The sequence below is a fragment of the Melozone crissalis genome, unplaced genomic scaffold (assembly GCF_028551555.1).
Source record: "Melozone crissalis strain CALT ecotype California unplaced genomic scaffold, PUWL_Pcris_2 ptg000019l_1, whole genome shotgun sequence".
Taxonomy (NCBI): Eukaryota; Metazoa; Chordata; class Aves; order Passeriformes; family Passerellidae; genus Melozone; species Melozone crissalis.
Window position 1 is genome coordinate 16783415 of NW_026535797.1, and position 16083 is coordinate 16799497.

The window sequence follows — 16083 nt, forward strand, 5'->3', positions numbered from 1 at the left end:
TTTTTCTTCATTATGTGCATTTATAATATCTATTGTTAGCTAAGAGGAAAGTCTGACCTCTAATTAAATTGTTTCAATCTTCATCTTTGCTGCCATCTGTAGGTAACTTGAGTGGTACAAAGGTAACAGTTCTGTGACCAGGACCTGTGTCTGTGAGAAAGCACCACGTTCTTGTTACCTGTCCATCCTGACTTGTGTTCAAATTAGGCAGAAAAACATACAACAGCTTGTGGCTTTGCACCTCCAAGTCATCTTGCAACTGAGGTAGTTAAAAAGAAAAGGAAAATTAAGTTAGAATCACAGAATTATAGAATGCTTTGGGTAGGAAGGGGCCTTAGAGATGACATAGTTCCAACCCTCCCAGCCATCCACCAGATCAGGTTCCTCAGGGCTCCATTCAGCCTGGCCTTGGATACTTCCAGAGATGGGGCATCTACAACTTCCCTGGACAACCTGTTCCAGTGCCTCACCATCCTCTGAATAAAGAACTTCTTTCTAACATCTCACCTAAACCTGCCCTCTTTCAGTTTAAAACCATTTCTCCTTGTCCTGCTGCTATCTCCCCATATAAAAAGTCCCTCTCCCTCCTTTTTGTGAGCCCTCTTCAGGTACTGGAAGGCTGCAACTGCACGTCCCCAAAGCCTTCCCTTCTCCTCTTGGAACAACCCCAGCTGGATCCATGCTGAAGATCCATCCTATTTTACAGCATTATTACTGGGAGGCCCCAGAACACCTGTAATTTTGACTGTAAATACGAAATTTAAGTTTTGATGTATGTCTGGTTGTTGGAACTTAGTTTCTTCTCAGTGAGCTATGCAATGTTTTAGCAGAACTGTTACGGTAAAAAAAACTTCTCAAAAGAAAAATAAACCAAAACCAGAGAGGTTGATCATAATTTTATACCCATTATGACCAATTTTGGAAATCTGAAATTACACAAGTGAGGTCAGCATTTGAAATACTTGATTTAATGACTGGACAATTTTGATACATAAAAATAGATACTTAGTAGTGAACAAGTTTATACAAACAAGATTTCTTTTGTACAGTACAAAACAATGATGGAGATAAAAAAGATTTGCTGGGTTACAGGGCAAGACACAAGAACAACAAAACACCATTGAATAATTTTTTTTAAATTATCAGAGGCTTCTTTCATAAATACAGTGTAATGCTTTCATTTAACAAATACAAAATTTACTATTTAATTTATCAACATCAGGAAATATATAAAATTTCTTTGAATGACAATCTGATTTAAAAACTGATGCAAATACAATAGCATTTTTAGAATTCTGAGGTAATATTACACATTATCTCAAAAAAAGCTTCAATAAATAAAACTGAACAGAAGGCAAAGTGCAATTCAGTGAAAAGGAGAAAAGATAAAGCTCTTATTTTAACAATAGTAGATAAACAGTTATTAAAAGCAGGTTTAAGCCTTAAAAAAATATTTTGGCTAACTTGCCATGTTTTCAGATAAACTGTATAGCTATTTATTCATAAGCCAACCTTTGATGAATCCAATTCTACAAAGAGAGGAAAGGCTGTAGCTCCTTGTTTCCAGGCTTCCTACTTACATCCACATTCAGGTGTTAGAAATTTAACATTGCTTGCAGCTATCTAGTTCATTCAGTGCAACAGTGAAAGTTTAATTTATTTCTCAACATCTGAAATCCTTCAAGTTAAAATTAATTTTAAATTCTCCATTTGGGAGATACAATGAAAAAATGCAGAATTTTTCAGTGCTGCTTTTAGCACGCTTCATGCTAACCTAGCACAGTTCCAGGTTAAAGCCAATGGAAATTTTATTACTGGTTTCAATGACAGCACTACGAATACAGTGTCAAATATTCTAAAATATCCTAATATTTATCTCTGCCTTAATAAAACAGTAAAATCATCAGTAACTTTTTTAGGAGAAATAAAAAAATAAAATTTACACTTAGCTATTGAAGAATATCCAGAACAGCTTTGAAAGCATGAATTAGACAGATTAAATTGTTAATCCTTCATAAATCTGTTGATTGTATGTAAATAATACAGAGAAAGAAAGAAGACTAATATAGTATTTGAATACAGACACTACAAGATAGATATGCATCCATGCCCCAGCAGAAGTGAATGGGGAAAGCTGACAAATTAGATGCCAAAGTGTCTCAAATGATCTGGGCCTTATTCAGCTGAAAGAAAAATCTACAGAACACACAGTAGCTGTTCAAATTTAAAACTATACTGCATGCTGACAAAGTCTTTCCATTTAATGAATAAAACCCAGACTTACAATTATTTCAGTATTTTAGAACCATTTCTTCCCTAGCTGAGCTGCTAATTTACTAATTCAGAGCAGACATACCAAGAATTCTTTTCACAAAGTTTGTGCAGTGAAAAACACAAAACATTTTTAAATGCTGGTCTCAAAGTTAATGAAAGTTTCGACATTCTTCAGAAATGTTATTGTGTTCACTTTTGTCACAGCTTATTTAAGACTTTCAACAAAGTTGCTGCAAAAAAATGATACCATAGTACACTATATCAGTTTTCCACCAGTTGTGGATATAATTCTCTTCCTAAAGCATTTCACCAGAAATTTTTTTATTTATTTCAAATATTTAGTTTTGTTTACTATAATGCTACAGTAGATCTGGCTAGTTTGCTGTTAAGAATGGACATACAAATTCCTTAATACTTGTAACTTGAACTTGAATCCCCTCAAGCTGAAAAAATACCTTTTAACACTCTTGTACAGTCAAGTGTAAAAGCTGAATATACAACATCTAAAACCTCTTATTCATAAAAATAATTTTTAGCAGTAAATGGCACTATCAAAACCCTATTTCTTCACAGGCAGTTATTTACATACTTCTTAGACAGCTGGTTTCACAAAGCAGGAAAACCAGAATAATAAAACAACATACATTTTATAAAGACTAAAATTCCTATTTGCCTTTGTGAAAAAAAAAAAAAAAAGGCTACATGCTGATGTTATGTTTTTTTCTGCCACTGGGATTAACCAATAGAGAAATATTCTGTATATTTTCTCCCAGTGGGATACCTTGATGTAAAGGAATTATGATTAAAAATAAAGTGCTATTAAGAAAAACCTAACACTTGGGAATTGTCTTAGTTGGGTTTTGTTTATCAAACAGATGAGCTTTTTGTACAAAGAAAGCTACTTCCGTGACAAAGCAAGCAGCAAATGTATTGCCATTCAGGGAAAAAACATACACTTCATATTTAATTTAAAAAAATTATCTAAATGCGATAAAACTGGCACAGTATCAAGAGACATAACAATGAAAAGCTTAAAGGCACAATCAGAAGAGAGTGAATGCTACATAAAAATGCTGTTCTTGGAGTATTTTATCTTATTCCAGACCAAACCCCTCTGCATTTGAAATTCCAATTATTAACTTTTGCCTCAGTTCCTTCTTGTTCTTGTAAGGAGGGAGACAAAGCTGGTTGAAGCAGGTATGTGCCACAGGTAACCTAAAATAATTTAAAAAACACCCAGCAAAACACATTTAAGAATAATGCCATAGAACCAGAACACTGCCAATTGCCTACACATTTTCAGTTAAACATTTCTTAAATAAGAAATCCTATAAAAGGAACATTTATCCCAATGTTGGTTCAAGTTCTGTTGAACGCAAGTAACACCACTGCTGGTCAAAAGTACTTCAGATGAGTTTGTTTGCCTGCAATTCCCTCCTCCCTCTATTTTTTTTTTCAAGTTGGAAACATCTCCTTCCAGATTCTGGAAACTCCAGGTACCACACAACTTCTCTAAACACAGAATCTGGGTATAGTAAGAATCCACACCACGGAAAAGGAAGGTGGGCCCTGCAGTAGGTACAGCAGCACAGTTCTGTGTCTGTAAGGATACAGAACTCAGGGTTCAGCCTGGTAAAACAGGTCCTTACAGACCTCAGTGGGGAGCTCTGAGGAACTGACTGAAATGCTGGAAAAACAACAGTTCACAGATTCTGGTCTCAGCTATACCAACACTTCCAAGTTTCTTCTGAGAGAGAGCTTGAATAAATGTACTGCAGATATGGCTAAGGAATGCCTGACTGAAACACTGGAAACTTTGTTTCTCACTAGAACGGATTAACTTGATGAGCCACAGGTAATAAAAAGCTACAGGAACTTCTTGCCACTTAAATTGTCAAGTGACATGAAGGACACCTGAGGATATATACTTGTCCTACAGCTGATAACTTGGAGGGGAGACAGGAGAGAAAGGCAATGAGCTGCAGCTCAACTCGCCATTTGGAAAACACACTAAAAATGTATTACAGTTGGACACACATATTTTGTGACTCAAAAGCCCTCTAGGTATCTCTTAATTTCATCCCTCAGTCTTTTGAATGGCACCAACTTGGCCTTGGATCATTGGCAAACATGCTCAAAAGGGGATGGAACCCCCAGATCTGGAAATCCAAGTTACCTTTCCCCTCCCTGCCCTTTAAATGATCAGTGAAGATCTGTTAATTGGACTGGAGTCATCGCTTCAGAATTTGGAAAGTTGAGAAGCTTTTATTAAAATTGCCATTTTTTATTACTGTTACATTCTTTGATCCCATGGTGTGAGCAATGTGATGATGGTGTCTACATTTATCCCTGTGCAGGCAGTCAGACAGTAACAATTATCTTGCAAAACATGGACCTACAGCAGTTTAAATTCCACACTTATTCGAAACTCATTTTCTCATTTTTAAGAAAGAGAAAAATTTAAAGAAGGTACATAAAGAGTGATTCAATGTTGACTGATTTATCTTCATTTCTCATCTGATCTTCATGTTCCTTTAAATGTTACTGGAACCAGTTATTACCTCATTGAGAAAAGCATTAGAAATATCACAGTAATGAGATAAATTAAATTTAAAACAACCTCAAAATTTATTATGTTTATGTCTTTAGATCAGCTCTTCACAGAAAACCCAGCAAAATTCAGACTTTGAAAAATATAGTTCCATTTAAATATTTTGACTACTCTAAGTGTTTGAGAAATCTAGGTAAGGCCAGTAATTATTGCTTCACAGAGAGCTTCAGAGCAGCAAGTTTTTCTATTAGGCTTTCAAATTATTTAAACTGGCTTTCCCCAGTCTTAAAAATTAAAAAAATACTAACTGGCTTGCTATAAATAATGCCATCTAACTCAAAAAAATCAGAAAAATTCATGGTAGTTCAAGGTGTATTTTCATTAGATCAGCTGTCATGTTAGGAATGATAGAAATAAATAACTTATTTGAATTGAAAACATGTAAATAATCCCTATAAATAATTACCAGTCTCAAATGTAAACACTGACTGGAAAAACAATTTCCTTCTTTTTAAAATTCATGCAATCAATTAATGGGTATAACATTCTGAAGACAAATTAAAGGAGTTCTTGCAGTTTCTTCCTTGCACAATCATTTGCTCTTCTGTAAAAAGACATTCAAGAGCAATAAGGGCTCTTGCGAAAAAAAATAATGAAAAAAGTTTTAAAAATCCAAAACATTACTTACCAATTAGTGGATGTTTCACTCCTCGAAATCTTGAAATTCAGATCAGCCATTCCTCCCACAGGTACTCTATCACTTCCTGTAGCAAAATGTAGCAGCTTCTTTTGAAGATCCAGAGAAAATCCAAGTACTACATCCCAGAAGTATCTATGCTCAGGGCAGAGGGAGAAAAAAAAGATGCAATATCATAAAAAAGTAGTATGAAGACGATAATAAAACTACAAGTACTACATGGTGAATATCACTTACTGAGAGTTTAATTAATATAATCTATAGGATATCAGCAGTACTCCAGTATACAAGGGTAAATTCACAAGGAATTGACAAGTACAATATTCTATTAATTTCTGAATGATCTCTTGCCACATGATGCCCCAACCCACTTATCTATACAAATAAAAATGCCTTCTACTCACTAATATAAATGTCCTTAGTATCAAAGAGAATTGAGTAAAAAAAGTATTTTTGGAAGACTGGATAATGAAAATACGGACATTTCACATGCAGGATTTGGGGCTTTTCTTTTCAAACTATTCCACTTCAATGTGGTCATAATCTTTCAAGGACATTCAGTAAACACATACTATTAAGGTGCTAATTCTTCCTACTTATGACAATTTAGTAGTGTCTTTATCTTATTTAGAAATAGGTTTCTAAAACTTCAGTCATTCTCAGGTTATCCTTGAAGAGATTACTGCTGGAAGACTGACATTCCATGATATTTTAAACTCAGTAATTAGAATAAAACCCCAGGCCTACCGTATAGTCAGATCAGTTTTTTGGTAGCCCTCATATTGGGTACTCCTCTGTAAAGCAGACATGTCCAGTTCAGGACTGCCACAGACGAGAATTTCAACCTCCTCTGGACGAAGTAGCTGCCAAAAATCAAGGACAAAATATTTTTTAAAGATGAGAAATTATGCTATTAGATTTATTTTTTATTTTGTCATTACAGAAAAATTAACAGAATATCGTTCAACATAAGTCTCTAACTTTGATACATACTGATTATAGAAAAATTAATTGCTCAGCACTTTGAAGAATCTCTTACTGACATACATAGCAGAAAGGTAATTACAGGATAACACAATATTTCAGCATATTATGTTCTTCATTTCTTCATCATTCTTACATTTATTACACTGACTTGCCTATGATGTGATCACACTACAAATGAGTCAGGAAGTTTGTACATATGGAAATCTGAGAGAGGGTATTGATGTCAATTCTGATTTCAACTTCCATTTCATTTGCACTGCCAGTCCCAGCATGGGTAGCTGAGCAGCAGAGGCTGACAGAACTTGACTCTCACTTGTACACACTGCTGTGCAAAGCAAGTACTTTAACAATAAGCCATGTTTCATATCCACTAAACTTACACCTGCAGAACCCACTTATTCATTTACTCCAACATCATCACATTGTGTGGAAGTATGCCATGGCATTTCAATGGATTCTCATTGTCCTTCCAGAACCTTCCCTGTGGTTGGGCACACCTCACTTTGCTGCAAGGTGTCACAGCTCACCAATTTCACTGGAATTTAGAAAATCCCCGACAAATTGAAACTTTCTCTTCTTTCTCAGCGCAGAAGGGACATTGTAAATTTAAAAAAGCCATTCCAACAGCCAAACAGGACTGAAAATAGAAGAATGTTTAATCTCAACCTCACTGAGTGCTCTTCCTGCAAAAAGCAATATATGTTTTCAGAGGAGTCCATCAGGAGCACTCAGACACAGTTGTTCTGCAGTTCCTAAATCTGGGGAATACATAGAAACCTTGTAAATGTTCACTGGAGAGCCTGTGATGTGTCTGTGAATACATAGTGATAAACCTGTCTTCTGGAGCTTTATTTATGGCTTTTCAATGAAACACTACAGAAAACAGTTGATTAATTTCTGATTAATTTCTTCTACTTATGTTGGATTAATCAAGTCTATCGATCAATCAAGATTCTTTACAAATCTTAAAATCATCCACTGCAATTTAATTTAGATAACTCATTGTCAAATACTTGAAATAGAAGTGAAGAGTTATCTTTCACTTATTCTTACCAGTAATGCATATGAAGCACAGACACTATGAAATCCATAATAGAAAGCTGCAAATTGTTTGTAGATCGATCTATTGAGAAGAAAATCAACATAGAGCTGCACATATTCTAAAAAAAAAAAATTATTTTGTTACATTATAATAATTTTAATCAGTAACTTGTTCTGCCCTCTAAAATTGTAGTGAATATGAAAACCAAAAGCATTTAGTTTTAGATACCATTAAATTGGTAGGCATACCAGAAAGAACTACAGCCATTTCATTTTCACACTCTGTTTACGAAAGCATAGGTTTATAGAAAGGAGAAAAAGGACAAACTTAAATCTGCAAAGTATGTGTGGTTAATACATGTCAAATTACCTTTCCTATTCCTATTTGTGACTGGAATTTTATCTCCATTTGGCTTTAAGTTGTAAGATTTTATGACACCAAATTCTTCCTGAAAAACCTACAGAAAAAGAGGAGTCAAGGTGAGCACTGGAAAATAAATTAATATACTTACAGATGCAAAGATTATGTCATGTATTCCCTTCCTTTCTTCAGCACATGCTGTAATTCTGAGGGTTGTGAGGTTTTTACAAGTAAAATACTACAATTTTCAACAAATTGCTCAGAAAATTAGTATTCCAAGAACAAAAATTGACCCTGTTACATAGTGGCATGTCAAACTGACCTGCAGGCTCTGAAGCCATAGAGCTTTTCATACAAAAGAATAGCTCGGGAGCAGCAAATGCAATTAAGAAGGTATTTGCTCTGCTGTAGCTCACCTAGGAACTAAGTACCACCAATATGAAATTTCATTAACTTGTATGAGTGTTCTGAAACAATGAGTAACTGAAAAAGACTTTCCTGACTGAAATAGCAGTTACAACACACAGGTCAGGCAAAACTAAAAACCTGAACAGGCTATTGCTAAAGTGAGATTTCTTGGACAAAGTGAATACAAAAACCAAGTAAACCTTGACTATCTTCTGGGTTAGACAGAAAAGCAAAGAGCTGGAAATGCACCAGCAGCTGGCCAAGCGACCCTGGTGGGGAGCAGTGGGATCACCTGCCACTTAGAACTGTGCATTTAATGACCTGAAAGGTTGAGTAGAAATCCTCTTCAACATTGCCTTCATAGGATAGAAGTTCACTTAGTCCATGCGCCAATTCCTACAATATGAGTAAAAAACTTTTCAGTAAATCTACAAAATTAAGTGATGTACTTTGCGAGGATATGCCAGAAGCATTGTTTTACACAGAAAGCATCTTGGAAAAAGCTGTATTTTTAAAATGCATGCTATGCGAGAAAACACAGAGATTTTCTGTTTCCATCAGAGGACAACGTTATCAGCCTGTGCTGAAAAAAAGCTGTTTTCAAACAGTTCATAACTCTAGCATTAAATATGAATAAATCAGGTTTTATATCAGTAATTTTGCCTCTTAGAAAATGTAATACTTACAGGCATAATCTGAAACAGGTCATCTAATGTGACGCCACAGATGCCTACAAGTGCATTATGATCACAGGGAACAATGGGAGGACTCAACAATTTCTTGTAACAGCAAGGTGGGAAACGAATATCCAAGGTGATACTGTTATATACAGCAAGTCCCATAAGCTATATATGTCAAAAGTTAAGGGCAAATCTGACACATCCATATTATAGTATTTTTGCAGCTTGGAAAAAATATTTTAAGATTCATGCTCAACAAACAGAGGGAATGTGAATTATTTCATTGTTTCTGGGCTGACAATTTTAAATACAGTTTTTCATTACAATTAAGCAGTGGTTAGCATGGTCAAATGATGCACATTGACAGAATGCTTGAGAATCGTGCATATAGAAATGCTTCTATACAAGCATTTCTACAATAAATTTTCCAAAGCATTGTTAGGAAAAATAGAAAGATAAATATGTATTTTCTAGTGAGAGATCAATAAAGCAATGTTTCTTTTAAATTTAAAATGCTTTTAGATTTAAAGCATTAAGACATACCTGCACTGGTACTACAGCTCATCCATTAGCATATTTTAGTCCCATGAAACCAATTTGAAACGGTCCCAATTCAGTTTCTCACAAGAATAGAATAGATCTGTTAGAAAAGACCTACAACCACCATCTGATCCAACTGCAATCAGTTAATGGACACTATTAGATAATTTCAGTGGAGTTATGAGCATATACTCTCTTAAATTGTTTGACTGAGGTCTTCATTTATAAGCACAACAGAAAACCTAGAAAATAAACTAGTGCTCAAAATAGCATGTGGCTTCCATTTTGTAATAAAAAAGGCAAAAAGCCACATACTGCTCAATGGGGACTTGCATGAACTATTAATGGACACAGACACATTGATGTTTACTGAAAGAAACTCCAAGGCTTAAAATTACAACTTATAAACAAAAAAGTTGCATGTTTAATATTGACTTAGCATTTTCTGACTGTAAAATGTACCATGCACCCACACATCACCATTTTCTTCCTATTTCTAGTTGACTTGCTTGAATAATATTGAAAAAAATACATTTAAAATGGAACATAGATGTACACACAACCTTTGAAGGAGCTTGATCCAGTGCCTTATTTCACCCCCACACCATTCCCAGAATGTCGTTCGGAACATTCTAGCAGACATAAAAGGATACAGCTCCAACCAGCCGGAATTCTGAGTAATTGTCACACTTAAAGCTGCTGAACCAATGGCACTGCGAGTCCTTGTGGTAGGTGAACATGCCTGCAGAATGGCAACATGACCCTTAAAAAGGCACTGAGCTTTGTAAGAACTCGTACAAAGCCTCCTCTTTCTTACCCAGGCACCCCTGGAATGCTCCTGGGGCGCCCATGTCCCACGCTTGCTCTCAGGACCCTGTTCCCACCCACGGCAGGAGCCTGCAGGCTGGTGCTTGGGAAGGAGCACCAAGGGCAGTGCCAAGCCTCAAGCAGGCTCAAGCCCACCAGCCCTGCTTGGTACTGGTGCAACAGGTCCTCCAGGGCCTCCAGCTGTGGATATTTTACATTTTCCCTATGCAATCTGTTTCTTCATTGCACTCCAGCATCGGTACTGCCATAAATATTAACTGTCTAACTAAAAATTTTCTTCCTGCAATGTAAACTCACTTCCTCCTCTCTTTCTAGGTCAATAGCAGATGACAATCCAAAAAATGCTGGCATGAATCCCATGATACAAATACCATAAGTTTACCTTCTTAGAATAGAAAACTGTAAATGGTTTATGTTATACACACACTACCAGCAAAGGGATATGTTTCATATTTTCTGTCAAAAAATTATACCAGAAAAGTTAAAAAAGCCCCAAACCACACGTACCCTAAAAAAGCCACTCATGGGTCTAAATGACAAGCTAGATCCTGCTGAAATCATGAGTATAGATGAATTTGACTGCTATTTGCATCAGATACAGAACATTCTGTTTTAAAGAGTGACAGAAAGTAAAAACCTACATAATGAAAGCAGATTGTTATCTGTTAGCTCTAAAATGCCTAGGAAGTATTGCTCAGAGAAGTAAGACATACTCCACATAAGGGTGCTCTAATGCAGAAGTAAACTGGATAAAATGTGATGGTCTTTTTGAATTTGTTAGAATTGAATGGGCCAAGCTTATTATTGTTGCCAAGGTCTGTACAAACCAAAGCACTGACTAGTTCTAAGCACATCTTGTATGCAATAGCTCACTGTATCTCTGTTTGAAAACAAATTTGGTGAAAAATAATACTTAATTAAAAAAAACCAAACCAAACCAAACCAAAGTCCTTTTCATTAAAAAAAAGGAATGAAAATCCAACTTTTCTCAGGGACATCTAGTTCTTATGATAAATTACAGGCAAAAAGCTGCCTTCACATTTTTCCCCCCACTCTCCTGAACAATTTATCTTTTGAAGTCCTTTCTGAACTTATCACAAAACGTGACAGGCCCTGCCATTAGACATTGCCAGAAGCAACAGAACAGCTGCATGTAAGGCAGAGCAAAGCTCACATGCTAAAAGATGATAAGGAGGTTGGAACAAAATAGGTTTCAAATCGCATTTGTTAATTCTTCACACCAAGATAAAGAAAGCATTGCAAAACACACAGCTGAGTTAATTAAGAGTTTCTAAATTCCAGGAGTTAAACCTGAAGAATCAGTTAACCCTGGAAAGGGTAATAACAGTGATATTTTCCCTTCCAAGCTTCTGACATGTTATTTGCATCTTAAACATTACAGACAGTAGAGGATACAGTCCCTTTCCAAGGGACAAGAATATTTCTGAACTCCTCCCACACTTGGTTGATAGTCTTAACAATGAAAGAATTTGCACTTTAAAGTAAGGAAGTCTGCCAGAAATAGTGAAAAAATAAATTACTCTGACTGTTTCCAAACTCATCAGTTACCAAGCTCTGCTGACAGCTTTTTTACTAACGAAACTGTCAAACTTACAGAATGCTTTCTGCAGGATAAATTGTTTCCTATTAAGGTTGCTATCACCAATGTCATGTCTTCACAAAGACCTCATTTTAGTGGAAAAAGGGCTACAGGTAAATTATCTCAGCAGATATGACGACATATTTATGACTTAAAATTCTGTACCTTTAGAAGTAGTCCTAATAACAATAAAGGACCATGATTTTAAGGGACATGAACACTTCCAGGCAAAGACAGGCAAGCTCAATGACAATCAGGTGCTATGCTCAAGTCCCTGGAAATCAATTTAAAAGCCACCCTGGCAACACTTTGCACTATTGATGCACTAAGTCATCAGTAATGTATCCATGCACAGAGGAAAACTCATTAGAGTGGTGAATAAAACACACCGGGATCCAGCTACATCACTAAAAAATAAGAGGATAGAACTGCTTGCTTATGACTGCTCACTCACATCTTACAATCTCCTGTTTAATCAAAAAGCCTTACTTTTTTTTTCCCCTTGGGCATGAAATGCCCTTACAGGCTCACAAGTCCTGGTAACAGCAGAGCCAGGCTTTTTCATTCAGGCTCACACCTGCTATACTGTCTCTGCTCCTGACTGAAGGACCTTTCTTTTCTGAGATTACCCCAGACCCCTTTAAGAATACTGACTACACAGATATCACAAACAGAACGTATGACAACAAAGATTCAAGTAAAAACTAACCTCTACCTATCCTAGTCACAGAAACAGTACTACAATGTGCAAGGACTCTCAGTGCAACTACTAGCACCAAAAAAAATCTCCATTGACACATGGGAGACCAAGGCTGGCAGTTTGCCAGAACTGAGCATAGTAACAGCACCCAACTACAGTTGCTGACAAAACCCAGAAAAGCTCCCTCCCTAAACTAGCAATATGAAGACAACTGAGGGCAGAAAGAGAAAATGCAGCATGTGAAGAAATAGGGAAGGATGGTAAATGATAAACCAATACATTTGGCCTTATCTCCACTTGAGTATTTGCTAAACCACTGAGCTGTTTTAGGCTGAGATAATTTCCTTCATAACTAATAGCTAAGCTATTAGAAAGTTTATGCTTTGGATTTGTGCTAAAAAAAAGTGTTTATAATACAAAGACTTTTCTGTTATTGCTGAGTAGTGCTTACACAGAATCTGAACAAATTCTCACAATCTACTTAAAAATTATGAGGACTCACCATAATCTGGGTGAAAAATCTGCCGAATCAAAAGCAGAAACCATTCCTTTGTCAGGCCACCCATATCAAGACCAGCTTCTCCTACAAATGTGACTTTCAACTTCTTTTTCAGATCTGCCTTCTTCCTTGCTAGCTATTGTGAAATAGGTAAGGCAGAAGGAAAAGGACATTTAACATTATCACTACCACTAGCCATAGAGAACACATCTCAGCCTCTGCTCTACTGCTCTCGCTTCGATGAAACCATTAATTTGCATAATTTTCTACTAATAGGTCAAAACTATATTAAAACAATGACTGAACTGCAGAAGCAAGACAATTATGACTACTTGACATCATCAACTAGTTTGCACATGGTGTCACTCTCTGGGCTTGAAAAGAAATTAGGTGGTGTACAAAAAAGCTTAAAAGGTAATTAGATAAAATGAATTGAGTTTGTTTGGAATATTTCAGACCTACATAATTTTTTACCTTTTACTGTGCTACCAGAAGGAAATGACAAATTATAAAAGTACTTAGACATAATTTGGAAATATTTAGAAACAGGGAAGTAAGCTAACACTTTCAATATCTGGACACCATTTGGTTCTGTGTAAGATGCCTGCCAGCAAGTATCAGCTGCTTTTTAGAACTGTTTTTTTACACAATGGTAACAAGCACTTTTCATTGCTTTGCTCTAAGAGATAGCATTTCATGCAGGTACAAAAAAATCTGCAAAGAATTAGATGACAGCCTTTTACAATTAACAGTGATCTTTCAGACTGAGTCTCTATACAAGCTTCCTTTAAACCATTAATTACTGTCCAGCTCCAGAGAAAGCGTTTAAACCAGCCAAGAATATGCATGTGCTAAAATAATCTCCATGTTGTTAGTTGCTCAAGTAAATTCATATTACATAGATTTTATAACTATAAGTATTTGTGTTATTTGAAACAAGTTATTTATTAGCTGAAGTGATTTTCCTTTGCAAATTTTTTAAACTTGAAATACAAGTAAGATATCATCACTCTCCACCTGCCGTTCCACATAAATTTGAAAATATGAACATAATACATTTATACTCATCTCTGAGATGGGTAGAAGAAAACACTGGAAACAAACAGGAGAATATTTCAACTGTAAAAACTTTTGAATTTGCTCTTGGTTATTTTGGTGTGGTTAATCAAATGACAGTGCCTGAGAGAAAGCAATATTACCAATTATATTTCTTTTGTCTTAGGAGAAAAGGCCAAAAATAGACAAGTTTTAAGATAGAAAAATAAAATTTAAACTTACATTTTATGACATGATTAATCAGAATTTGTTTGATGCTGTTTTCACTACCTGGACTTATTTTTCAGTATCATCAGGCTCAATGTTGAGAAATCTCAATGTTGAGAAAGAGAGGGAACTAAATTTCACTAAATAATGTTAATTAGCAAGGTTCAGTGGATACTGAAGAATGGTCTACTTTAATGGACACATCTGTTTCATTTCTAAAAAAGGAAAACTTACATTGAAGAATGTGAGGAATTAGTTAAAAGAATTTAAGACTAGAAAGCCCAAAATTATTCTTATAGGATAGAGAAGGAAAATAATAAAAATATTCAAAGAATTAGAACAGAACAACTTCATTAGTGATTAGTCACATACTATTCATGCTGCTATCATGGAATCAAGTCCTACAGAAATTGATAATTCTGCACTCTATTTTTAACAGAAAAATTACAAATACAAATACAGACCATGTGCAAGCATGTATGTTTGTTATGGGTTTAGCTACAGAGCACTATGAGCACAGGAAATGAATTTCAAAATGTCTCACCCAATCTGTTCTGCAGCACTACAATTTTGACAGTAATTAAATTATCTTTATTTAGTATTATGTAGTTATATTCCCAATCTCTTAGTGCAAAAGATTTAAATATGACTTATCAAATTGAAATCTAACAATAGCTACTCTACAGCAACACACAATTTAATTTTATGTTTTTGTTACCTCATCAAGTGAATCACTAACAAGGTGTGTCCTCCTCACTTTGACATTTAGGAATAACATATTCATGTCAGGCTTCTGTCTGCGAGAGACTTTATCCACAAGGCTTTGCTATTTGAATGAAAAAGAAACATCACACATGCAGTATCTTCATTTCAAAAAAAGGTGTCACACTTGTTAACTGTAAAATGGTCTCAGTATGGTGTATTGAAGACATTGCCCTGACACGGTAACTGCTTCAGTCTCTTCCAGGAGATGAAGAGAAATTTCTTTCCTACTGCAGATACCTTCTATACTACATTTGAATTAATGTCTTGGGAGGTTTAACAAGAAGGTGGCACTTCCCAAATTGTTAGAAATAAACCCATAAGATTCTGGACACTGCTTATGCTTTAATTAGTTATTCACAAGGTATATCCTGCAAGACAGGAGTGGATAGGTGGTGGTGCTGCCACACAGGACACTCAGGAGAAGAGTATCACTTATCATCTGTCGAAAACTACAATTAGGGAGGCAGACAATGCCTCTTTCCACCCAGAAGAGGCTGCTCAGAAGCTGTACCTCTTCCACGACCTAAAAGGATACAGCTGAATCTTGGTCTTCCATGACAACACACCTCCATAGAATAAAAAACAAACCAGTTCAAGATTCTCATAGAATTTTTGTTCCTTAATCATCATGTTAATTTAACATGCTAGCATGTTATGCTGGTTTCTCAAAAGAGGAAGAAAAGTAAGTCAATACTAGAAGCTATTCTCTAAAACACTGCCCTCTATAAGGATCCTGACACTAAGTACACAAAAAGAAAAAAATACTCAGAGAACCCAGCATGGACATCTGTAGACTATTCACAGTAAAATGGTTAAAGTTCTTTTTCAGGGTAGTCAAAAATACTAGAAGTTGTAACAACAGGTGTAATATCAATCTAACAATTACTCA

The 16083-nt window shown here is 35.6% G+C and overlaps 1 protein-coding gene across 2 annotated transcripts in view; it reads right to left on the reverse strand.

The window, feature by feature from the left end:
• Positions 1-946: 946 nt before the first annotated feature.
• HECTD2 (HECT domain E3 ubiquitin protein ligase 2) overlaps positions 947-16083 on the reverse strand; it is a 32631-nt gene continuing 17494 nt past the window's right edge. The window contains exons 12-21 of one of the 2 annotated variants that reach the window (XM_054276740.1): positions 15148-15255; positions 13170-13302; positions 10193-10281; positions 9006-9164; positions 8641-8715; positions 7921-8008; positions 7563-7669; positions 6270-6385; positions 5514-5657; positions 947-3489 (exon numbers count right to left, since the gene is read on the reverse strand). In XM_054276740.1, coding sequence (XP_054132715.1) covers positions 3369-3489; positions 5514-5657; positions 6270-6385; positions 7563-7669; positions 7921-8008; positions 8641-8715; positions 9006-9164; positions 10193-10281; positions 13170-13302; positions 15148-15255 — 1140 coding nt within the window. In that variant the 3' untranslated portion in view covers positions 947-3368. Of the gene's footprint in view, positions 3490-5513; positions 5658-6269; positions 6386-7562; positions 7670-7920; positions 8009-8640; positions 8716-9005; positions 9165-10192; positions 10282-13169; positions 13303-15147; positions 15256-16083 lie in introns of those variants that run through there. The other variant, XM_054276741.1, reaches the window with a different exon arrangement.